A 26188-nucleotide genomic window follows, 5' to 3' on the forward strand; every position below is an offset into this window, starting at 1 on the left:
GGCAGTTTGGCTGGAGATGAGCTGGCCTCAGGCAGGGCCCCTCTCCCTGACTGTACCTCGGAGATGTCCGAGGGGAAGGCGCCGGGCTGCAGCCGTGCTGCCCTGGTGTGGGCTGAGGTCTCCGCCACACCGGCCCGGGCCTGCTGAGCCCCGCCGCCGCCCTTGGCGGGCCCGGGCCCGGGGTGCCGCAGGCGGGCGGGGCGGGGGGCGGAGGGAGAGGAGCTCGCCTCCGCCAGCTGCACCTTCCTGCCGCAGACAGGGGCAAGGACTCCCGCCGCCGCCGCCCGCCCCGGCCCGGGCCGGCCTGGCCCTGCGAGCAGCGCCGCCGCATCCCCCGGCATGGAGGTCACAGTGGACTCAGGTTGGTGCCGGCCGGGCCCGGGCGGGGGAGCGGGAGGCGATGGCTCAGCTCTTTCTAAATATAAACCGAAAGCGAAGCGCGGGGGGAGGAGCGGCGGGGCCGGACCGGGCCGGGCCGAGCCGGGCAGGGCAGGGCCGGGCCGGGCCGGGCCGGCTGTGCAGCCGCGGGGCCGGGGGCGCCCGCCGGGGGAGACGCGCACGCACGCACACGCCTCCCGCTCCGCCGGCAACATGGCCGCGGCCGCCTCCGACGAGCTGAGTGAGTGGGGCGGTGGTGGCGGCGCGGGCCGGGCCGGGGCGGCGGGCGGGCGGGCGGAGGCCGTGCTGGGGCGGGGGGTCCCGCGGGCCGGGCCGGGCCGGGCCGGGTGCGCGCGGCGGGTCCGGGGCCTCCGCTGTGCACAGTCATGTCGGGCCGGGCCCGCGCACAGGCGGCGGGTGTCCCCTGCCCCGGCCAGGCCCACCTCAGGTGGCCGCGCCCTCTGCCCCCCGCCCCAGCTGGAGGCTCAGTTTTCCCATCTTGGGTATGGGTGTAATCCGCCCAGCGCTGGCACTGTCGCCCAGGCAGCCCCGCACCCGTCCCTGGGCAGGCCTGGTCCATTTGCGCCTGTGTAACCAGCCCTATGGTAGAAGAGGAAATCCTGGGGTGAGGAAAGTTGGGTATTTCCTGAGCTAATGATGCACTGCAAATTACGCCCCCCCCCCCCCCCCCCCAGCACCCTTGTGTGCAGATCCTGTGGCCACGCGGGGCCCTGGGCAGGATGAGGCCAGTAGGGAGAGGCTGAGTGACATGGCACAGGTCTGAGTTGTTGCCCACAGAGGGTATCTAGCACAGTGGCTTTTTATTTGTACAGGTTTCCCTCACCAGCCACGGTTTTGAGTATCCACGCTTCAGAGAAGGGGGGGTACAGTCTGAAAATACCCCCACAACTCCTGTAGTCCTGCTCATGCCTCTCACACTTCCCCTGTCCCCACAGCCTTGCTGGTGCCACTCACCCCCACCCACGGCCCCTGCTCCCCCAGCCCTGCTGGTTTTGCCAACCACAGTTTTGCCAGCCATGGGATCTTTCAAGAACCTACCCTCATGGTTGGCAAGGGAAACCTGTTTTTTTTATTTATTTTTTTTTTAAATAAACCTTCCAACTCTGCCACCAGTTCCGGTATGACAAAGGCTAGGCCTGCGTCTGTAGGAGGCTCCAGATTTAAAGGAGTGTTTTGTACCGTGCTCCTGCTTCTCGTGTCATGTAACAACCCTGTAAGAGGAAATGCGGACAGAAGACCAAGAACCCAGCTGGCAGCCTGGTGTTCCTGAACTCTGCCAGGGGATTGCTGGGCTGAACAAAGTGAGGGATTGGCATCGCCATAAGAAACTCTGTAAGAGGAAGAGCAGTTTTGACATATTTGCAGTCTACTGCCCTTGAGGATTAAACCGTGCTTTACTGCACAAGGAGTAATTTAGGCCCTCTGTCCCCTGCTCTCTTTGCTGGAGAGTACCCCTTTAGTGTGCTGAAATTCTGTTATCAAATGGATAAGGTGAGCGGAGTTTGGCACACCAAGATTTTGCTGTGTTTTCCTGATCTTGCCAAAGAACCAGAATCTCGAGGAGCAATGAGGATTGATTACCTTCAGGATTCACTGATCACCCTAAATCCCAGCCTGCTTATTCCATTGACAGTTGGTAGGAGTCATTTGTCATACTATAACACTGTCATGTTATAGTATAGAAAGATTGATCACAGACGCTTATCAAATCCCTCCTCTTTCCACTTTACAACTCTGATGTCTTCACTTATTCATTTAGTTGAGATTCTTGGTATAATAATTCCTGTTCATGGACACGTTTCTTTTTCCACGTTATGGAGTGTCTCGTCTTCCTAGCCTCCAATTTGAACTTGGGTGTTGGGTTTTTTTTCACTCCAGTGTCCTGTGGCTATTATCACTGGATTGCTGGTCACATGTAAGTTAAATCAGAGCTTGGAAGGAGGACAGGAAGAATATCTAGTAGGTGAGACTCTGGTTTAGCAATCCGATGTTGCACTAATTGAAGATCTCAGGCAATCTAAATCATTGCTAAGAGAATTAGTTATCTGTAAGCTGTACCGAAAGAAAACATACAGTATGGACTTCAGAATTTGAGGGATTTTGTTGGAAGTATGCATATGGTTTCTGTGTGTGTTGTGGAGAGAGAGGACAGAGATTTTTTCTAATATCTCATTTTTCAAGAATGGAAAGGTTGGAGTGTCAAAGGTGAGCTTTATCAGAAGCATAAGAAATTCAGAATGCAGGGAATCTCCCCAGTTTTTTCTTCGATTCAGAAGTATGCGTGTTTATAAAATAGTCTAGTTGCAGTGTTGTTGAAAAGAACCTGATCTTTGGGAGAGTGCGAACTCCTGAGGGAGCAATGATTATTTCCTTTTAGATTAGAAAGCCAGTTTGTTCCTGTTTGTGGGTGCTTGGCTACAATAAACTTTGTAGCTGCTTTTTTTTATGAGGAAAAACACACTTGGTTAAACTTTTATAAGGATACTTGCATTTAGTAGATGAATAATTAAAACTAGTCATATCTTAAAACATTATGTAAAATCAACAAATAGGGTTTGGAACTGTAAGCAGTGAGATGCAAAATAGGGGAAAGCCATTTTTGGAGAGAGACTAAACTTGACACTGCTCACTGAAATTCAAACTTTTATTGTTCATATCTTTGCCTGAAATGAAGGAACATGGTGATAAAAGGAAAATTGCTTGTTCATGGTAAAATATTACTTTTGTAAACTTGATGAGTGACTTGGACAGGTATGTTTCTTGAAGATATTTGCCTGACTCACCCAGTGAGTGAGTAGCACCAACAAATCTTGACTCCCAGTCTGCTGCTATAACTATTCTAGATGTGCTCCCACCCCATGTCTAAGGCCATACCTGCAAGATTTTGCCTCATTTTAACTAGGGGTACACTGATACAGATTTTTCTGGCTAATACCAATAGCTGATTATTAACCAGCCATATTGTCCGATACCAATCCAATAGCTGATTTACAGGAATGCAAGCCTGACGACAGCTTGGAGAGCAGTGTCTGGCTGTTAAATCTGTGGGAGGGAAGGGGCATGCAGGGAGGCAGATTGAGGACCCCACAGTGATGGAGGGAATGAGGCAGCGGGAGATGCTGTCCAGCCAGGGCAGTGAATGCAATCCAAAGAGTGGGATGGAGCTAAAGGCAGCTCGTCTGGAGGGGGCGAGGAGGGGGCACTGCTCCCTCCTGCACGCACCCCCGGGAGAGGCATGGGGTGTATGTGCCATTCGGATTTGTGCATGGGGTGAGGGTGGGCTGCCTGCTGTGATTTCAGGGCCACTTGCTCAGGACAGGGTGGGAGGAGCAGGGTGGGTGGTGGCAGTGCTGCTGGGAGGGGTGGGTACAGGGTAGGCTACAGCCACCACAGAATTTGCTGTAGCCACACCTCCCAGTGACAGCGCAGCCCTGGCTCAGCCCCCCTGCTGGGAAGAGGCCAGTGCAGCCCCTGGCCCTGAGCCTGCAGCAGCAGCCCACCCTCACCCCATGCACAAATCTGGGGGACCCAGGCTCCCCATGCTTTCTCTGGGGGTGCGTGGAGCTGTGAGGAGCCACCCGCCTTTCCCACACCCCCTAGAGCCATCTGTGGTTCCGTCCTGCTCCTGGGGTTGCATTCACCACCCTGGCTAGGCAGCCCCTGCCCCACTCCACTTCCTCCCTCACCGTGGAGGCCTCGATCTGTATCCTCGCAACACCCCTTCCCTCTCACCCTGCACCTTCCCCCACCCCCCATAGTCTTACTGGTGGGATGCTGCTCTCCAAGCTGCTGCATTACTGGCCATGCGCATGCTGCAACTGCACATATGCACATGGCATTTATTGATGACATTATTGCCTACACCAGCCAAAAAAGCTGAGTGCTGATACTGTTAATTTTACTTTTATTGGTGTCGATCCGATATGTGACCAATATATTGGTGTACCTCTAATTTTAATAGCAATAAAATCTAAGGAAATAGGAGCAGATTCCCAAACTTAGGTCCCTTTTGCCTTCAGCTCAGAGTAGTGCAGGAAATGCAAGAAAACTTGCTTAACTTTTGGAGAAGTAAATGCCTTTTTTTTTTTTTTTTTTTTTTTTTTAATTCTGTTACTTTTGGCTTCCCAGTCCTTCCTCTGTCATCCAAGGAAAGAAGCTAAGTGGCTGTATTCAGTGCTTCTGAGACCAGAGAGTCGTAGTGGATGGGTCGGTATTGACCTGGAAGGGTGTGGGCAGTGGGGTCCCGCAGGGCTCAGTCCTTGGACCGATACTCTTCAGTATCTTCATCAGCGACTTGGACGAGGGAGTAAAGTGTATTCTGTCCAAGTTTGCGGATGACACAAAACTGTGGGGAGAAGTAGACACGCCGGAGGGCAGGGAACAGCTACAAGCAGACCTGGACAGGTTGGACAGATGGGCGGAGAACAACAGAATGCAATTCAACAAGGAGAAATGCAAAATGCTGCACCTAGGGAAGAAAAATGTCCAGCATACCTACTGCCTAGGGAATGACCTGCTTGGTGGCACGGAAGTTCGAGATGAACATGAGTCGGCAGTGTGACGAAGCCATCAGAAAAGCTAATGGAATACTGCGTGCAGTTTTGGGCGCCACACTTCAAGAGGAATGTGGATAATCTGGAGAGGGTCCAGAGAAGGGCCACTCGTATGGTTAAGGGCTTGCAGGCCAAGCCCTATGAGGAGAGACTGGGGCACCTGCACCTCTTCAGCCTCCGCAAGAGAAGGTTGAGGGGTAACCTTGTGGCTGCCTATAAGTTCATCATGGGGGCACAGAAGGGAATTGGTGAGGTTTTATTCACCAAGGCGCCCCCGGGGTTCCAAGAAATAATGGCCACAAGCTAGCAGAGAGCAGATTTAGACTAGACATTAGGAAGAACTTCTTCACAGTTCGAGTGGCCAAGGTCTGGAACGGGCTCCCAAGGGAGGTGGTGCTCTCCCCTACCCTGGGAGTCTTCAAGAGGAGGTTAGATAGGCATCTAGCTGGGGTCATCTAAACCCAGCACTCTTTCCTGCCTATGCAGGGGGGTCGGACTCGATGATCTATTGAGGTCCCTTCCGACCCTAGCATCTATGAATCTATTAAGTATAGACTAATTTGATTCAGGTCTTTCTGGATGAAAATTTCAGGACATGTTCACATTATAATTGATATTTCTATAAAACAGCCTCAAGACAGTTAAAGTTGCATGCACTGCCTTCCTGCTTTTTAAAAATGAAGTAATACATCCCCTGAAATAACTGTAATGTAGAATATACCTGTGCTTATCCGCATCCTTTTTTTGTAAGCACTCAGATTATATGAATTCCCTAGTTACTGGAAATTAAAAAAAAAGAATACCTGTATATATGTATGCAAATACATATATGGACGTATACACGGTTAAGTAGGGTTTGTAATAATGTTTCTGGACTGTTGCATGGTTTTTTATTTTGTTTTCTTTCTTCTTGATGCCATCTTAGATTATAGCTACCTTATGTGAATATTTATAGGTGAACAGGAGATGATCCTGTGGGGTTCAAATACGTGAGGGTCTGTTGCCATCAAACTGAGTCTGGTTTTATTATGGGTTAAAGATAGGCTTCTGCTTAGTCTCTCAGAAAGCTGCGGTCACAACCCTGGCAGTTCATTGTGCTACAGGCCTAAACTCTCTGGCTGGTTTCCACAGTTGTGCTGACTAGATCATTGTCAAGTACTTCTGGTTTGACATGTCCCAGCCTTGGTAGTCCCTTGACTCTGCTTTCATAACTAGAAGTACGCATTCCATATTTGATGTTCTGTTACAAGTATACATATCACAGAGTCTTCTGTATAGAATGGCTGGCATGCTGTTTATAATGGCTGTAAATGTCGCTTAAGAGCACATTCTTTACCTGGCATAAAGTGAATGGAGAGGAAGCTGGACAATCCCAAAATAGTTGAATGGAAAGCAGATGTTTTTAATGGCACTAATGGATAAACAGCTAGCTACAATGGTGAAGCCAAATATCCAAAACATTTGTTTTACTGTTTCTAATCAAAGACATAACATGCGACAGGTAGGCAGAATATTAAACAGTCTTGTTTTGTTTTGTTTTTTTATCCTCTGTTTTCTGTTTCCACTGTGCCCTATGGCAAACTACCATTAAAGTAAAGGTTCTGTCAGCCCACTGAAGTCAATGTCAAAACTTAACTCACTTCAGTAGCTGTAGGATCCAGTTCTGAGACTATAGAGATGCAGGGACTAGATCTAAACATCATAATGTAGCATGTGATCAGATGCTATTACAGTCCATCTTATGGAAGTCTGGGTCCTATATGTGTTAAATACAGTAGTCCTCATGGATTATTGTGTCTGATACCAACCAATGCCATTTGGAGCAGTTCTTTGAAATGGATTCCAGGGCATCAAGAACAATGGCAAAAGGAATGCATTGCAGGTTCAGGGTCTTGCCATAAGCCTGCCTTTGCTGTAATACTTTTATTTTGTATATTGCATGTTATTAGCAATTTGAAATTTACTGCCCCCCCACGGTCTCATGAGATGCAGTATTTCCATCAACTCTGAAACTGATATTCTTTCACATATTTTTAACATGCTGATTAGAAAATAATCAGAAGGGCTTGGGCTTGTAAATGTTCTTACAGATAGGTAACTGTATTTCCATGGTAACTTAAGAATTTTTGTCTCTAAAAATACCATCTGGATGGAGACACAAATTGGACCTTTGTGCTGTAAGCAGTGGCCAAAAGCTGGCTTCTGTGTCTCTGCTATTTTGATCATGAATAAATATAAAGGGGCATGTCAGTTTCATAAAATGAATTAGTTCTAGGTAGGACACCTGTTCTGAATCCCCTACCTAATTTTTGTGGCTTCACATATGCATTGTTTTTAAAAACAAAACAAAACTCCCTTACATTTTGTGCCAGCAAGCAAAAGTAAGGCTGTGATTTTGAAAAAAAATACATGTGCATGTCAGTAACTCACTGGGTAGGTCTAGGGCTCACTGTGCTGCAGACTGAGAGTAAAGCTGACTGCATTAGAAGCCCTATCAGAGACACAAAGTACAGAAATTTGCAATAACAAACTGAATGTTATGCAGTCTTTCTAGGGATGGACAGATGTACAGTTACACAGTTTTAAAGAGATGCTGGGGCTTACTATCAGAAGCATGTGTTAATTGATGCAGTAAAACTGTTAAACCCTCTCTGGCTTATTTGCATGAAGTGAACCTCAGTGATTTCCCCCTGAATGTGGTAACTTACTGTAATTTAACTTCACTTTGTTGCAGGTTATGAATGGACAGTTGAAAGAGTTATCACAGCACAGCTGATCTAATATAATTCACCCCATCCTTGCCTTCTAAAGCTGTGCATCTGTTTCATCTGTCCACATCCTTTGATGTTGTACATTTTTAGTAAACCTTTCTTAATTTAATTGTTTGTTTTGTTTTAAAAGCTGTTTTTTAAATCCTCTAAACTAATCCAACCTTTTTAAATCTTGACATGTTAGAGTTTTTTATAGTTTTTAATTCTTGTAGTTCTAGTGTTTATGATAACTAGAGCACAATTAGAAATGGTGAGACTACTTTTTTTTAGTAGTGTGCTTTCTAGTGGGGGGAAAATTGTGGCCAGATTGACTAGGACTATAATAGATGCATGTCTTGAGTCCATTTGGGTAATGGGGTGGCAGCTCTCATTTTTAAAAAGAAATTGGTCTTAGCCCACATGGTTGTGCAGAAAGGCAAAGAGATGGAGGAATACAAGCGTCCCACTTATGACTAGTTCAGTGACGTTTGGGATACTGCACAGACAAAAGCTCTGAGAGTGAATAACTCACTTCAGAATTAAAAACCAACTAAAATTAAAGATATGCTTGGGTAGAGGGACCAGCCAACACTACCTGAGCACCCACTATGTGTGTTTCTAGGTTCCTTGCTGCCATGGCACATTATGGCTATGCCCGGGTAGAGTTGGCAGAGCTCCTTATCTACGTAGTCCTTTGCCCCAGAGGTGAAGGTGAAATACCCCTTCTCCAGGATGCACTTCAGCCTACCTGAAGGAAGGGTGAGACAGCCTGTGGAGCAGGAAGGCCTACTCCTCTCAAAGGGGAGTCAGTGTCTCTTTAGCCCAACAGATGTTTCTTCTGCAGGTAACCTCTGTCACTTGCCCTAGATGGGGATCATGGCCATAATGTAGTGTCCTGTGCCTGGAGTGGCTCACTTTCTAAAGTGAATTTATGAACCCACGGTGCTATGATGGGGCCCCAGTAACTAATGTCCATGATAGTGATTAGGAAGCATAGAAGTGCATAGTTATTGCTCAGGCTGACTTGTTTAATAGCTGCACATGATGTGATCCTTTTGATTTAGGCTAGCATTTTTTCCCATGATTTCCCCCCCCCCCCCTTCCATTTGAACATCGTATCTGTTGTGAGATGGTTTAACGTGAAAGTTCATTTTATGCCCTTGGTTGAATATAAATTTAGTCTATCAGTATGCTCTTTCCTGCATCACTATGCTCACCAGTTTTATACACACTGGAAAGACTGAATGTTGAAGGTGGAACAGAAGAAGGAAATTTTTTGCCTGGAAGCTTGTTCAGCATCCCTCCCACCCATACAGTTGGTCCCACAAAAAGTACCACAAAAAGACCCTTTCCTCTTGTACATTTCCTGGACCATCATGGCCATACTGAATATAGAAGTCAGTTCTCTGTATTTACTGGTTAGCAAAATAATATAGTTAGGAATGTGGGAATAGCAGATTTTTTTAAGGTCCTAAATTTAGTGTGTGTGTCTGTGTTTGAGATCTAGGAAATAAAGAGTACATTGCAGAATCTCCAAATCTTGTTGTTTTAATAGTGTTTTGGTGATGAATGAAGTAATGCTTAACTAAGGTTCATACCTCCATTGCATTTTTAATCCAAAGATTATTTAAAAAAACCCAAAAAACGTTACAAATTATTATTAATAGAACATTGAGATATATAACCTTTTCTTTTTTACAGGTTGGTTATGGAAAGTGGCAGTGGACTGAATTAAAAATGTCAGGATCATTCAGCAGGGGGACAGAGTGGTGTGTGTTGAGTATTCCTTCCCTCCCCCCCTTAATGAACTACAGTAATTGTTAGGTTGTGAGGAGATGCTCCAGCAACCTGCTCTGCAAGCTATTTAAATTGTCAAGGCTTTTTCCAAATGGGTCTGGTCATTTTTCTTTGAATTGGGTAAACAGGAAAGCAGAACAGGCTTATAATTGCTATTAATTATTTGTATTATAATAGTATCAAGAGGGCTTACCTCAGATTAGAACTGAATTGTGCTTTGCAAGAGAGAGTTCCCTGCCTTAGAGTGCTTATAGGCTGAATGGATAAGCCTGAGAAATTAGTTGAAGGGAAACAGGAGTACAGTGAGGTGAGGTCGCACATCAGGTCAGTCAGTGGCTGAGCTGGGAAAAGAACCCAGCTCTCCAGTTCCCTGTCTGAAGCTGTTTTCATTGGACCTTATAGTAACAAGTGTCTAATGACATGAGCTCTTGCTGACCACAGCTTATGCATCTCTGGTTCAGTTAGCCTATAAGGCTCATCTCTACTCTGCCTTCTACCTGACTTGAGACTAACGCATCTAACTACCTCTGTCTGTAACAGGTATATTCTTTTTGCTTTCCTGGTTCTTGGGGGATGGGCACCTTGAATTAATTCTGGCAGCTTGAGAAATGTCTGCTTAAATAAATGGGTTAAAAGTAATTTCAGATACTATACCTCTGCTGCAGTTCCTGGTTTTATAATCATGTTTCCTTATGTTTTGTTCTTCTATGGATGTGTAAAAAGCCAGTGCCAATTGATGAAAGGGAGCAGGGCCTTAGTCTTCCAAACATTTATCCACTTGCTTAATGTTAAATGTGTGAAGTTTTATTGGAGTCAGTACATTAAGTATACGGACAATTGTTTGCAGGATTGGGGCCTAACTAACCCTATAGCAGAAATCTGTGCAGCTGATGAGTGTGTCCAGTGCAAGCGACCACATTTATAAAGAGAGAGGAAATAATTTTTTCTTCTAGCTTCTTTCATTATTACTGTAATATTGTATGTTACCTGTAACAATAGAGAAGGGGAAAACTGGAGCAGAAGCTTACATTTTTAACTGATGGTGTCCCATTTAACATGCCTTGTACTTGAATACTGTTTCACTGAATTGCTGTATTCTCTGTAGTCTCTAATCTGTAGCTGTGCCATTGAAAGCTGTGTAGTTTGTTTATCTGGAAATTATTTATTATGAAATCCATTAACTGTCTTTTTTACTATGCTCAACTCTGTTTTGAGATATACTGTAAGGAACATGGAACTGGGAAAGCATTCCAGACTTGCTTGGAGGTGGATTGCATTTAGGTATACTGTGACTGGTGATCACTCAGTACAGACTGGAGGAAGAGTTGATAGCTTTGTTCAGATTATTGAAGTCAACTAATATTGCAGGTGATTTTGGCATCAGGCTCTTAGGGTACCTATACACATGATGGACCTCTGCTCTGACTCATGCTAATTAGCATGTGTCAGAGCAGACTCAATTGAGTCTGCTGGAGTGTGCTAATTAGAATGCCCCAGCAGCCTTCACGTCATGTGTATTCAGCACCTGTGTTTCAGAATAGTGGTGGGGGTGCTTTAACTAAAACTCATCAAACAAGCTTTAGTTAAAGTGCCCCTGCCACCATTTTGAAGCTTGGAATGCTGAATACATGCGATGCTGTGGGCACTTTAATTAGAGTGGCTCTGAGAGCCACTCTAATTAAAGTGCCTCCACTCTGGAGCATGTGTATAGATGCCCTTAATGTCCCATGCTGATCAGTTCATGAAATATAGATAACTCAGGAGGGAAATAATTTAAGGAAGCGAAACATGAAAGAACAAAGCAGGGAAGGAAGGAAGGCTTTTTAAAGAGAACAGGATAACCAGGGGTGCTCAACTTCTAGCTTGCAGGCCAAATGTGGCCTGCAGAGCCGTAATATCTGGCCTGTGGGGCTCCCGCTGGGTCCAGGAGTTTGGCAGCAGGGAAGTGGTGGTAAGTATATAGTCACCCTCTTCCCCTGCTGCTAAATTCCCAAACTCCAAGCAATGCAGCTGGATTGAGGCTGGGACATGCCTCCCCCCCACCCAGTGCAGTGGGGCCAGGCTGCACCCCTCTCCCTCGCTCTTCCCCCCCACTTCCCCCCATGGGGCTAGGTTGGGGCTGGGTCAACCCTCCCCCTCCCCCCAGGGCCAGGTGGTATAATGCTGAGACCACCTTGGGCACTGGCTTGGGACCATTAGCTGGATCTGGTCTGTGAACTGACCAGGTACTGCCCATCTGGCCCACTGGCCAAAAATGCTGAGCACCACTGGGATAAACATTTAGAAATTTTGGATTTTCCGATGCAGCTTGATACCATGCCTGTGCAGTGGAAACCCAATAAGATGAGAGATTCACTAACAAGGTCAGCTTGTTCTGGAAACAGTGGTGGGTTTTGGCATGTAATCCAGTTGACATTAAAATTTCATAGTCGTTTGTCTTTTCAGCTGTCTACAGTGTTTTGTTCAACTGGAAATAAAACGTTAGGAGGGATACGTATATGCATAGTCTGTTGCTTGCAGAGGGGGGATGCTGTGAGGACTAACAAAGGGACAGAAAAAGTTGGAGATGATAAAGCATCAAAGGCCTTCACATCTGAATAGTGAAAGTTGTCAAAATCGCTTCAAATCTTCTAGTGCAGGATTTGTACTTGAACATCCATCTTGCATGTTAAGGGTCTAGCCCCATATCCCAAATTATGTGCTCATCCAAGGCTTTTATTAGCTTCAGTAGGTATGTCTAGATGAAACGCTAACTACATAGTAGCCTAATTCTATTGTGCAGTACTGTGCAGGGGAAAAACCATGCTAATATGCTACTGTGCAGTAGTATTAGGCTACTACGCAGTTAAGATCACTAAAAAACCATGTGCTGGTGCTACTGCACAGAAGCATAAGTTACTGTGCATTGATTTAGTATTGGGTTATACAAGTACTAAACCTAATGCACAGTAACTACAACATGTTAAGGAATGTGTAGACACCCCCAGTGGCGAGTCGCTGGCGACTAACATTTCCCAAGGAACACAAGGTTACCCTTTTTTCCTCACAGAAGAGCTTTTCTCTCCCCATGTCTGAACAACCTGTCTTTAAAACCTACCAAAGCCCTCCTCTTTTGTAGGGTATAACCAAAGATCTTCACTTACTGTCATTTCTGTCAGAAGAGCACTGCTTTCTCTGTACTAGATTTTGGTCTGTATTACATTGGCCCTTCTCTGCAGCTGTTGTCTTTGGTATGTAGCAGCAGAGCTGGATAGATTATCATGTCCAGCTGTGGACAGACCTTAACTCTTCTGTTTCTGCTTCGTTCTCCAGGAATGCTGACAGGGCTGGCACTTGGCTCCATCTGGTTCTCAAGGGGCTACATCCTGTCATGTTCTTTTAATGAATAGTAGGGATAACCTAACAAAGCATTTTCATTCTCTTGTGAGGCTGCTTTGATGCATATAGCATGCTCCCATGTCCAGCAAATGCCATCAGTTGAGGAAAAGTGCCCTTTGTCTTGCCTTTCACTTGACTTAATGGCAAAACAGTTTGGCTTAGTCCAGTTTGGCCTCCTTGATGTAGGCTGTTTACTTGCTTGTAATCCTTCACAGTACTAACCTTGTGTCTGTATGACACATAATAACAAAAATTATGGACAACTATCTGGAAACTTACCAATGATCCAAAAAACAACATTACAATGTCACAAGAAATCAGGTTACACATAAGCTTACTGAAAATGGTAGAGCACCACATAGATGACCCAAGGTTTGAAATAAGAGAAAAGAAGACCAGGTTGTTCATCACTTTGGGACACGTTTTACAATGAATGAATTAACAATTGCAATAAACACTCTTAAAGAAAGCAAAGCTGAGGGCCTTGATGATATTTGCGTCAAACAAATGTTAAAGAAGATCATCAGTTTCAAATGGGGGGCTAATCCACCAACATTATGAACTACTACATTTTCAATTTGTTATTTGGCAGCTTGAATACACATGCCTGGTTTGGGAAAGATAGATACACGTAAAGAAATGGGATACTGCGTTGAATAAAAGTTGCAGGTGCATTACTGGATGCCTTCAGCAAGAGGTGCTCATCCCCTGGCTTGCGAGTCAGATCTGATCCGTGGCCTGTGTCATCTCTGTCCTACTGCCAAACTTCTGGACCCATGGGGATGCCTGGACTCTGTGTACTGGGTCAGGTGCCTTATGGTAGTGCCCAAGGCTGGGTGGAGCTGGTGCCAGGCCCTAGGGCCCAATACCAGTGTGGGGGCCTGGGAGGGGGCAGTACCAGGTCCCTCAGGGCCCAATTCCAGTGCAGGAGGGGGTGGCTTACTGGGGCTCTGGGGCCTGACCCTGGCATGCGAGGCTCTATCTGGCCCACAGACTGACCCTGGGACTCATCTGGGCCACAGGGCCAAAAGGTTGAGGACTACTGCCTTAAACCAACTATATAGCCACATTGTAGCTCCCAGTAGACTTAGAATTACAGAAAAGTCTTCTCTCTACAGTGCACCCACTGGATGAAACACCTACAGCTACATGAATAAAAATGTAGAAATCGTGACTAGAGATGACCCAGAAGGGACTTAGGATGACTATTGAAACTGCTGAACATCTCCTTGCAGGTGCAGAGCTTGATTAGCCAACATGAAGAAGCCTAAATTGCTTCAGAACAATTGTTGGTAAGATTAACAATAACATGCCACTGTGAATACTCCAAAGAAGCAAACACCATGTGTAAATGTGGAGGAAGCTTCCAGATTATCGAACACTTGCTGGCCTCCCCATGTGTGGGGGAGCCATGAATCCAGGAGGACTGAACTAAGGCTGCAGACTGAGCAATAATATATACCTGTCTTTGGACTCCAAATTTGAACTTGATGACAGGACACAAGGAGGAAAGAACTGCCCCTATCTCCAAGAACCATCTGGAGCAGTGGGAATGGTGCTGAGGTTTTCTGCTGGCCATGTAGCTGTTTGCTTTTCTCTTAGCTTAGCTGTCAGGGTAACTACAGTCTAGTGCTTAAAATAGTGACTCTCTCCTTTCTTAGCATAAAGACAGGTGGTCTTCAATCCAAATGCTCAAATGTATGACAGAAGGTTTGGTCCTGTCTGTTCCTGAAAAGATCCTTTGCTAGTTAGTAATGAGAACAGATGTTTCCTGCATTTTTCCCCCTTTCTCTTCTGATTTTTATATCTTTTTGCAACTCTCTTTTTAAAAAAAATGATTTTCATGCTATTAGGTTATATGCCTGCCTGGGTTAGGCTAAGGATGTCAACCGTTAAACATTTAATTGTTTAACCTTTCACATACTGATAAGTGGTAATACTTTTCTGATTATTATTAGCAGCGGGGTGGGGGAAGCAGTCCAGCAGGGAAGGGAAGCAGCCTGATGCCCCTGAAGACTGCAGGGCAGGCAGGAGGGAGGGAGGACTGTTACTTAGGCAGGAAGGAGGGAGCCGCGAGGAGCCTGATTCTTCTTGTGGCAGTACAGCCCCAGCCCCTTAACATCTTATCCAAGGTGCATTTGTACCTGCCACTGGCAGTGAGCTGGGCCAGGGCTCCATAGACCCCAGTGCAGCCACTTGCAGCTTCCTGGCTGCCTGCCACAGCTGGCCCGAGCTCTAGGTAGGCCTGTGCTGCCTGCCATGGAGCCTGAGCTGATCATGTCAGGAAGCAGGGAGTCTGCAAGCCGTTGAACTGGAGTCTGCAGAGCCCCAGCCTGGCTTATTGCCAGCAGTGGGTACACACATGCCTTGGGGTAGACAGTGGGGGAAAAAGCTGGGACTGTGCTGCCACAAGAAGGATTGGGACCCTCTCAGTTCCCCCTTCATCAGCCATGAGGTGCACATGCACCACCTACCTGCAACAAGCTGGTCCCGGGCTCCGCAGATCCTGGTATGGCTTTTAGCCCTGGTCCCTGGCAGTTGTGTGCTGGCGGCAGCAGCAGGTGAAGAGCTTTTCCAGTCTGCTGCTGCCACTGACATCTGACTGCCTTGGGGTTGGGGCTGCAGGCAGTTGCGAGCCCTTCTACAGTCTCATAAAGCCACGGGTGGCAGCAGCAGGCAAGGAACTTTCCCAGCCTGCTGCTGCCGCCGGGACAACAAGTGAGTACAGGTGGGGACTGGGCCTTGGTAGATGTGTGTTATTGGCTAACTGTTTAACCGATAGCATTAGGGGAGTTTAAATGGGTACTTAATCATTACAGGCAGTCCTCAACTTACAGTGTTTCGAGTTACAAGGTTTCGGGCTTAAAATGTTTAGAAATTGACACCCTGTTTCAACTTTCTGATGTCAGTTTCAACTTTACAACGCTTGATCTGATGCAATGCCACGCCAGTGAACAAGTTTGCTGCATTGCTCATCTCCTTGGAGAACATCTGTCCAAACTTCCTTGGACACTTTCTTTAAGAAAGCAGACAAGACTCCAGAAAAACCTGCAGCCAAGACTCCTGAGAAGACTCCTGTCAAGAGCCCTTCAAAAAGTCCAGCAAAGCCACCTCAAAGAAGTCCTTCCAAATCAATATGATTGCTATTTATGGTATAAATACATTAATGTAGCTATGTTACTCATCTATAATTGATTGAGTACAAAATTCTTCATTATTTTTAGTGAAAATAGGGTATTGGGCCTCAGGAACCAATCCCCCATTTATAACATTGCTTCCTATGGGAAAATCGGTTTCAAGGTGCAACGTTTCGACTTAAGACGCGGTTTTCAGGAACCAATTGTGTTGTAAGTCTGAGGACCGGCTGTACTTACATTTCTAGGCTGGGCAGAAAGTGAAAGTGAAGGTTGCTATCAGTTGCTGTTGAAAGTGGAGTGAGGTTGTGTAAGTGCTCCAGTGTTTCCTTGTGTGCAGTAACTCTAAATTACATCACATGTTGTTGCTGTCTTTCAAAGCCTCCATGTAATCCTGTTGATGAATTGAAAATTTGGTTAACACTATAATAATTAACTGTGAATACACACAAAGTTTGTTTGGCTTCATAAACATTTTATTGGAGGACTAAGTGACTTGATAGTTTGGTAACAGAATTATGGAGCGGTTCCCTTCAAGGTTACTAGATCTGGACACCTCAGGTTAGATTAGAAACTGTTTGGGGCAGGCACAGTCTTGTATGATGCTCAGCATAATGTGATTGTTGTCCATGACTGGACACTTTAGAGGATGTATCTATAAAAGTAGTTGACCCAAAATTGTTTCTGGTTGATAGTTGTCCTGTGGCTTGTGTTAGTCAAGATCCCAGCCAACAAATGTTTATATTTTAAAAGCCATCATTACTGGGGGGTCTAAGATGCAGAGGATGGACTACTGCCTCCCCTTAAGAGGTGTTCTGGGGTAGGGCTGAGGCACAGTGGTGGGAAATGTGGAGAAGCTGAATGATAGAGCTGCTCTGTGGATAACTGAGGGCTCAAGTGCTGTAAGCCAGAAATCTTGCGCCTATCATCAACTCTAAGTTTACATGAAGTATAAAAATAGAAGGTCATATTTCATAGAATCATAGAAAATTAGAGTTGGGAGGGACCTCAGCAGATCATCTAGTCTAACCTCCTGCTCAAACAGGACCATCCCCAATTAAATCATTCCAGCCAGGGTTTTGTTGAGCTGGGCCTTAAAACCCTCAAGATAGGAGATTCTGCCACCTCTGTGGGTGAGTGCTTCACCACCCTCCTAGCGAGAGAGTTTTTCTTAATATCCCACCTTGCTGCAACCTGAGACAGTTGCTGCTTGTTCTGTCATTTGCCACTACTGAGAACAGTCTATCTCCATCCTCTTTGGATCCCCCCTTCAGGTAGTTGAAGGCTGCTATCAAATCCCCCCTCAGTCTTCTCTTTCACAGACTAAATAAGCCCAGTTCCCCCAGCCTCTCCTCAGAAGTCCCCAAACCATTTTCATTGCCCTCCACTGGACTCTCTCCAACTTGTCCACTTCCTTTCTGTAGCGGGGGCCCAAAACTGGACACAGTACTCCAGATATGGCCTCACCAGTGCTGAATAGAGGGGAATAATCACTCCCTCTATCTGCTGGCAATGCTTTTACTAATGCAGGAGAGCTTTGAAAATTCTGAGATGAAAGCATGTTAAGGAATGAGTTATTGCAGGGGGTTTCAATGTTTTTTAACAAGTGTACCCCTTCTGGTGGCGGCGACCACGTGCGAGACACCCCTCCCTGCTGCGTCCACCCAGGGAACTGCTGCAGCCCACTTCCCCATGGCCAGTCATATGTGTGGCTCTGAGGGTTGCTGACAGGCCTCGTGCCCAGCCAATTGTGTGCAGCCTGTCAGCAGCCCATGGAGCTGCCAGCCGCACGGTGCCTGTGTGGCCTGCAGGGGGGTAATGCTGCCCTTGGTCCCCCTGGGAGGTGACGGCGTGGGGTGGTAGGTGGCGTTGGTGGCTGCTGCGTGCGAGGCCCCCTGCCCCACATCCGTCTGCAGAGGGGTGCTGCTGTCCTCGCCCCCCTGTCCTGTTCCGTCCCCTGCCATCTGTGCATACCCCCTATCACCTTTGCAAGTATCTCTAGGGGTATGTGTGCCCCTGGTTGACAACTCCTGAGCTATTGTATTACAGACACAGAATGGTATGTCAGGGAAAAGATTTTTCCGTAGTTTGGATTTATGACTTCAAACTTTTTTTTTAAAATTTCAGATCAGCTTGAGCGTGTGTTCTTGCGGCTTGGCCATGCAGAAACGGATGAACAGTTACAGAATATTATATCCAAATTCCTACCACCCGTCCTACTCAAACTGTCCAGTACGCAGGAAGGAGTGCGAAAAAAGGTAAGGGGGCAGTTTTTGTTGTGATTTATTAATTCTTTTGGTCATGGGAGATGTAGACATTTATTCAGTAATTTGCTATTACTGAATGCTTTCCTTAAGCAAAACCCATCTTTCTATGAAACATTGATATATGTATGAGGTAATGAATGGAGCTCACTCCTATTTCCTGTCAGCCATTGAGACTTGCAGTTGTTACTGATATTAGGATCACTGGGAAGTAGAACTGGAAGGGACTTAATGAGGTCATCTAGTCCAGCCCCCTGCTCAAGACAGCATCATCCCTGACTAAATTATTCCAGCCAAGTGTCTGTCTTGAAAATTTCCCGGGACGGAGGTTCCACAACTTCCCTAGGGAGCCTGTTCCAATGCTTAACCAGCCTTGTAGTCATCAAGTTCCTCCTCATCTACAACCTACATTTCCTCTACTCCAGTTTGAGGCCATTGCTCCTAGTCCTGTCCCCTGCAGCCACAGAGAAAAACCCATCTCTATCTTCTCTGTAATCACCTTTCAGGTATTTGAAGACTGTTAACAAATCCCCCCTCCATCTTCTGTAGAGTAAATAAGCCTAGTTTTTTCAGCCTTTCCAAATAAGTCTCGATCCCTAGACCTCTGATCATACTTTTTGCTCTCCCTGGACTTTTTCTAATCTTTCCCCAGCCTTCTTGAAGTGTGGGGCCCAAAACTGTGGACACAGTACTCCAGGTGAGATTTCATCAGTGCTGAACAGAGCAGTACCAGTCTATGAACTCTTATTAAATTCTTCCCTGTCTTGTCTTTTGATCTAGAAGATCCCTTGTCTAGTGCAAGCACTGGATTTTAGAATACCAATTGACTGGACCATCTCTGAGGCTTTTTTTTAAATCCCTCTGATTTTCCATGTTTTAAAAAAAATCATATAAATGGGGAAGGTTAACAAATCTTGCTAATGGGGACACTGCTGTGCCTTTAGTGCCAGAAGATGCATGTGTTCAGAGCCATATTTTCAAATAAGCTAGTGTCCTCTAAGCACCAAGATCTAGTCCCAGCTGTGGGTGCTAAGATGTATATCATTACCAATATTGTGAATGAGACACCTGTTGACTCTACAGGATGTGTGATGTCAAATTCACATAGCTCGCATTCACTTGCTGTGAGCACACTAGTTCAGGACTGTCCAACAGACAGCCCTGGGGGTTCATGTGCCCATAATAAGTTAATTTGAGGCCCCTGGGCTCCCACCTAGTCTCCCCTTCCTCCTGTCACTCCAGCTGCTGCAGCTAGAGTCTCTAGGTCCCCCCACTCCTTCCTCTGGCTTCCACTTTCTGTCCCCATGGAATAGCATGGTGTGGCCCAGGGCTCCTGTATGGTACACTGCAACATGGGAGCCTGCATCTGAGGAATTGAAAGTGTGGTTGGGACATCTGCATAGCTGGCATCCCAGGGAACCTATGGCTTGTACTGGTGTGGCTCAGGGGGCATGTGGCCCCCACCTACCTAGAAATTGGACAGCACTTAGGAAAAGGACAAAAATTTGCAGCTTTTAAAAATTCCATGAATTACATAACATTTCATAGGAGACTTCCTTGAATCTCAGAACAGTGTGTGTGTGTGTGTGTGTGTGTGTGTGTGTGTGTAGGCCTAGCATTAAACAGTTACATGTTTTGTAAAACAGAACATGCTCAGCTTTTCCTTTTCTGATTTATTGACACCATACTTTTTCTCTCCTGCAATATGGCACCATGAATACTAAGAGCAGGTCACTTTCTTTTGCTTCTAGATGTTTTTAGGTCAGCTCTGGCTGTTTTGAATTTTGTTCTTGACCAGTAAATGAAGGAGAATACAGTATTTTGCTTTTATAATTTCAAATCTGAATGTGTAGCTCACTTTATTGATTCTTTTTTTTATTATTACTATTAAAAGAATAAGCAATTTAAGGTTATAACCTTAAAATGTGCAAGAAAATTGTTCTAAATTATCCACCAGATAAGCATTTCTCAGCCTGTGGGTTGTAAGAATATATGAAAGGGTCATGAACAAACTTAAAAAATGGATCAACAGACTTTAAACGTGGATTCTCCTTTAAAGGGGAAAAAAGTGGGGAAACTGTGGCTTTTTCCTTGTGTGCTGTCAGAGTTCCAGCCTGCCAGGGACTGCTGGGGGGCCCCCCATACCCCACATACCTACCCCTTGTCCACACACTGTGGGGCTGGGGCCTGTGGGTGGAGGGGCAGGGTGTTGGAAATGAGGGGCACTGGGTTGGGACTGGCCACTGATATTTATGGGTCCTGGTACAAAAAAGGTTGAGAACCACTGCACTAGATTACTGCTTACTTGGCCTTTGTACAGCAGAAATCATCCCCTTCTGTTTAGGTCCATCTGTATTCAGGACAGCACTTAAAACCCCTTCAAGTCAATGGGAATTAAGCACAAGTTCAACCTTACATAGATGCCTGATGGCTCTCTGTATTTGGGGCTTTGGAGAACAACAGTCAATCAGGCAGATGAAAGGAATCACAAAAGGGCTGAATCCTTCATTCCTCCATTAACTGACTGTGCCAGCAAGACTCCTGGGTGTGGATGCAGTTGTAGTGACACAAAAGAAGTGCTGCTGGTCTAGCACATTTTAGTTCAGAAACCTACATAAACGATAGCAGCACAAGACAACTTTATACTATTAGATCTACATCTTTCCTGGGGCTTTTACTAGCTTAAATACGTTGGCAAAAAATTATGGCTGTAATGAACATACTGGCAAAACTTAAACATAGATTATCCCTAGAGTGTCTAGTACTTACCTTAGTATTATTCTAGTATTATAAAAGCTTAAGTCTGTGCATCTGTTTGTCTGTAGTACTTTATTCGTGCTCTGATTGGCATGGGGTGGGGGGAGAAGCAGGTGCGCCATGGCATCGGTGATGATGGTAGGGCCAGGGGAGGCCTGGGCCTGGGCCTGATGTGTTGGGGCGGGGGAGCGAGCCTGAGATGAGGGAAAAGCCGGCCCACCGCAGCAGTGGCAGGAGAGGGGAGTGGGCTGGCCCCAGCCCAAGACAGCAGCTGTTGGGGGAGGGGAGGCGAGGAGTGAGCCTCCTCCCCTCCCTGTTGGGCCCGGGCTCGCTCCTCCCCACCCCGCTTCCCCAGATTGTCCCCGAGTCAGCTCCTCCCATCCCTCTGCCATCTCTGGGGCAGCCCGGGCCCGCTACTCCCCACCCCCAAGTCGCGGCAGCTCCCCGGCTTCTCCTCACTGTTGGGCCCAGTCCTCCCCCACATCAGGTCCAGGCCCGCTTCGCCCTTCTCCCCACCGCTGCTGTGGGGAGGCTGGGAGCAGGCCCGGACCCCAAGCAGCAGGAGGGAAGGGGGAGCAGGTCTGGACAGGGGGGGCCCAGGGCTCCATCCCTGCCCGCTCCCCCCCCCCCCCCCCCCAAATCATTCTTGATGGGCACTTGGCTACTTCTAATATTATAAAAGCCTTAGTCTGTCTGTCTGTCCTTAATACTTTATTCACATTCTGATTGGGAGCACTGCCATGACAACGAAGCAACAGCAAAGACTGTTAGGAGAGTGGGGGAGGTGCTGGCCTTGCCGCCTCTGCCCTGCTCCCTTCAAGCAACGCCGAGGACAGGAAGTGGGGGCGGGGCCAGACGGGGGGGGGGACGACACGGAGCCACCAGGCCCTGACAAAAGCTGGGAGAGGAGGGGTAGAAGGAGGGGGGGGGCACAGTGGTGCCCCGCTGCCACTGCCGCACCCTGACAACAGCCCCAAAGGGGTGGGTATCAGGCCTGGCCCCAAAGCAGTGGGGGTGAGGGTGGGGGGAGTGGGCCCATTCACCCCCTCCCCTGACTGGATGAGAAGTGGGAGTGGGGCTGAATGCAGGACTCCACCCCTGCCCACCATGACAGTCAAAAGCTGGCTGTCAACAGCTGGGAGGGAGGGGAGTGAGGAGGGGAGACAGATGGATGCGGGCTGGGTGGACCCAAGGTGGGGGGTGGGCCTAGACCAGAAGCAGCGGGGGCCTGGCCTGGGGGAGGGGGAGCTGGGCCAGACCTGAAACGTGGGGTGGGGGACAGGGGCCAGACATAGGCTTCTGTCCAGACTGCTTCCCCCGCCCCCCCCAATCATTCTTGACAGGCAATTGACTAGTAGTTTTAGAATTATCCCTAGAGTGTCTAGTACTTACCTTAGTATAGTTTTAGAAGTATAGCATAGCTGCCGCTTCTAAGAGAACTTGCTTGTACCACAGAGGTTTACCATGTTTCTTGGCACTTGCCATTCTCTTTGAGCTTCTGCTGTTTATTTCTCCCTCCCTGTGTATCCATTTTCTTGCTGTTTCAACTAGCAAATTTCTTCATTGCTCTCACTCCCCTAGTGAATTTTATGATTGCCAAGGAGATGTCATTCTGCCATTGCATTGTTCAGATACCACCAAACATACAGAGACCAAGTAAGGGATTTGGGACCAGCTGCTTGCTTTGAAAGTCATATATAATTTCTTAACCATCTTACCCAGAAAATCTAGACACGTTCTGTTAAAATTAAGTTCTGTTGTCCATTTCCACCCTGAATGACTTAACCATGTTCCACAAAGTTTATTCTTATCATTTACAAAGTTAAACTTTTGTTCCCTTGTGTTACTGGTTTTGTGCATAGTCTTTCTTCCCATGATGTATGATAGCAACAATATGTTTTCAGAACAGAGAGTCACAATAAACTGCTTTAAAGTTTGCTAGATATGTTAATCTTGTTTGGGTATTTGGCTGACTTGATGTCAGGGTGTGGACTTAAATCATCTAAATTGCACGTTATTGTTCCACATTTAAACTTTTCATGTAACCTCTTGTCTCTGGCATCCTCCATTTTGCTTTTTCTTTCACTCAGAGATAGAAGTCTTCTGTTCTTTGCTCAGAGTGAACTGGTTTTCTTTCTGGAAAAGCCATTCTTCCCTTTGTGGTGGATCAGTTTTCCCTAATGGATTGTGTTGGGGATGCATCCTTTGTTTAGCTCTGTTAGGGCACAGATAGAAGTGCAGCTCTCTGCTGTAACTCTGAATGCTTTGCAGGAAGTGTTCTGAGGTACAATGATCACCTGGTCCAAACAGAAGTTCACTGTTGATTCCAGGAGAGAGGGGAATCTATCTGCTGGTTGCCAGTTTACAGCTGGTTTTCCCTAGCAATGGCCCTTCCTTCCTCCCTGCCAGCCTGTCCTTGTTTTCAGAATGGGAGTGGGGGAAAGGTAACAAAGGGAGCTCATTCTAGGGGTTCCTGAGCTGGTGCTGGGGAACCTCATCTCAAGGGGGCTCCAATCCACCCATCCCACCCTCCAGCGTGGGCTGAAAAAACCCCAGACCTCCCCCCTCCCCCCCCCCCCTTTTTCCCCTCATTCTGAAAACAGTGTGACAGGTGGGGAGGCAGCACAGACAGAAGTTACCGAAGACGCTGTGTCTTGAAATGTCTTCATCTGACCCCTCATGCAATGAGGGTTCAGACTTTTGCAGGATCAGGCCCTTTTAAAGCACTTTCTAGTCATGCACTTCTGTTTGGTCATGGCTGTAGAGTGCTTTCAGGGGCCAGATCAGGTGAAAATTGAGTTCTGTCTGCATCCTTAGTTGCAGCTTCATAAACTTTGCATTAAGAAGCTACTTCACGGATGTGGCTGCCTGCTTGATATTTCTAGTATCTTCCCTGTGTTTTAATTGAGGCCATGCATCTCTTTACCGGACTCTTTTGGATAATTAAAGCTAAAAGATAGTTACAAAGACATATAGATTCGCTTCTGTTGTTCTCTATTAGCAGCGCTCAGCTCTGTTTTTGTACTGTAGGTAGCAGAGAATAGGGCTCCTGACACATACTGTGCTGAAGATTAGATTAATTGGTAATCACATTTTAAGTAGTGACCTGGCCCCATGTGCAATTAATTAATGGCCTGATAAAATGAGGAATTTTATTCTACAAAGTTATTACATAAAATATGCCTGCTTGATGGTTGTGTAATTATTTTGTGGCTGGTTCCTATCATGTCATTAATTGAATGTGTAGCCAGAGACCAGTCTTGAAAGACTCCCATGTGCTCCAGAGGCTGGGAGGTCCCTCAGCTGATGCCACTCCCAGCTGGGGAATGCACTGTGCAGAGATGCACTCCCAACTGGGGAGCCAAGCTTGCTACTTGCTGGTGCAGGGGGAAGCCTGGGATCAGGCACAATGGCATCTGATGCAGGATGCAGTTGCCCCTACTGTCATACATGGGTGGCATGTCAGGAAGCGTAATTGTTGGGATCCTGCATCAGATCCCCATCGTGTGTTGACTTTAACATCTCAGGAACTGGGATAAAAGGAGCACTTCCGTGTGTAGTGCAAGCTTTGATTTAGCATCTAAAGTTACGACCATTTCAGTTTCCAAACTGACTGAATGCCAGCTTAAAATCCCCATGTGTCTCACTCCCACAGTAAAAGTCTAAATGAGAAGATAGGTTTTGCACCTACCTTGTTGGCCAATAGCTCCAATAAAAGTGGAAAGAGTTTCAGAACTGGGAAGTCCCCATTGAAAATACCTAGTTCACAGCAATGCCTGAATGAGCACACCTAGGCACTGTAAGATAGTGTGGCAGGAGATCACAACTTTTGGGGTTTTGAACAGGTAGTACAGAAGAAGCACTTAAAAGGGGTTAAAGTGGCTATAAAATATTCCAGTGCACTGTAAATTCAGTCTCATTTTGTTGTGAAACATTCTTTGTCTTTTCTCTCAATGGGTTGGGACTTTTCATCAGTGCTGGATTTTTGCTATTAGGAACTGGAGTAAGCCTGTAGCAATAATGTGCAGCTTAGTAGCAATACATACTTTCCAACGTTTCACTGTTGGAATACTTGAGCTTTGAGGTGCAACAGTCATTTGTACTGAGCAGTGGTTCTCCACCTTGTTAGATGCAAGGTACCCCTCCAAAAATGCAAGCTCTTAGCTTTCATTCTTTTATTTCTGACTATGGAAAAATAATAGAGCAATCCTTCTGTTGCAAAGAACTTGGACCCTATGGATTCCTATTTGGGAGTTTCTGGGTTTATCTTGTGAATGGTGCACAGTTGTATTCACACTGAATAGTGCTAGTACTGCGTTACACCTTTTAAAGATCTCATGACACACAAGGATGCCATATCACCCTAATTGAGAGTCACTGATCAAGTAGTCCACTCTCCACTTCCATTCTTTCTTTGGTACCTCTGTTAGTACTTTGAACAAGGGTTCTGTTTATAGTTTTGGGTTTTGTAATGCGGATGTATTTGTTGCCAGCCTTGCCCATTTTCAAGGGGCCTTGGCCAAGCTGAAGAAACATGGCTGAACCCAAAACCTGTTTATGAGTGACCACAGGAGGAACCTTTGTAAGCCTTACAATGAACCTGGTTAGCAACATAAAGAAAGCAGTTAACATGTCTAGCTAAACCAGGTGTAGGATTTGAATTAAACAGAGTAAAAGGAAATTGATGAGAACGCCTTAAAATAATCCAGGTATAGTATATTATAGTTTAAGGTTAAAAATATTAGTAATAGTGATTGATGTAATAAATGTAGTTTTGCTGTGATAGATCTATTTGTGTTAAGTTGTAAAAACAAAGCAGCCTTGACAGTGAAGACCATAAATCAAAGTGGAAATAAAACAGGATGATTGCAAACAGCATTCCATAATGGTAAAGAAAGGAGATAAACCCCCCACTGTAATTTTCACAAGGGCATAAATCTCATCTAAGTGATACTTCCTAGGCCTGTAGGAAAACTAGTTCTAGTTCTCAAAGTCTTGGTGAAAAAAAGAAAGAAATTTAAATAAACCAATTGGAGAATGTTTGCTAGGGTAAGCCATGTATAAATAGATAAATATTCTGTGCTTTGGGATATAAACAATACAAGATCAGGTTGTAGACCCTCCCTCTTTTTTTTTTTTTTTTTTTAAATCAGTGG

The 26188-nt window shown here is 46.2% G+C and overlaps 1 protein-coding gene across 4 annotated transcripts in view; it reads left to right on the plus strand.

The window, feature by feature from the left end:
- The first annotated feature begins 248 nt into the window (after positions 1-248).
- Positions 249-26188, plus strand: part of ECPAS (Ecm29 proteasome adaptor and scaffold) — a 90873-nt gene continuing 64933 nt past the window's right edge. For 2 of the 4 annotated variants that reach the window (XM_059724625.1, XM_059724626.1), the window contains exons 1-2: positions 543-619; positions 18139-18269. In XM_059724625.1, the coding sequence (XP_059580608.1) occupies positions 592-619; positions 18139-18269 (159 nt within the window). In that variant the 5' untranslated portion in view covers positions 543-591. Of the gene's footprint in view, positions 362-542; positions 620-15792; positions 16030-18138; positions 18270-26188 lie in introns of those variants that run through there. The other 2 variants (XM_019490725.2, XM_019490726.2) reach the window with 2 other exon arrangements.

This window comes from Alligator mississippiensis, chromosome 3 (assembly GCF_030867095.1).
Source record: "Alligator mississippiensis isolate rAllMis1 chromosome 3, rAllMis1, whole genome shotgun sequence".
Classification (NCBI taxonomy): domain Eukaryota; kingdom Metazoa; phylum Chordata; order Crocodylia; family Alligatoridae; genus Alligator; species Alligator mississippiensis.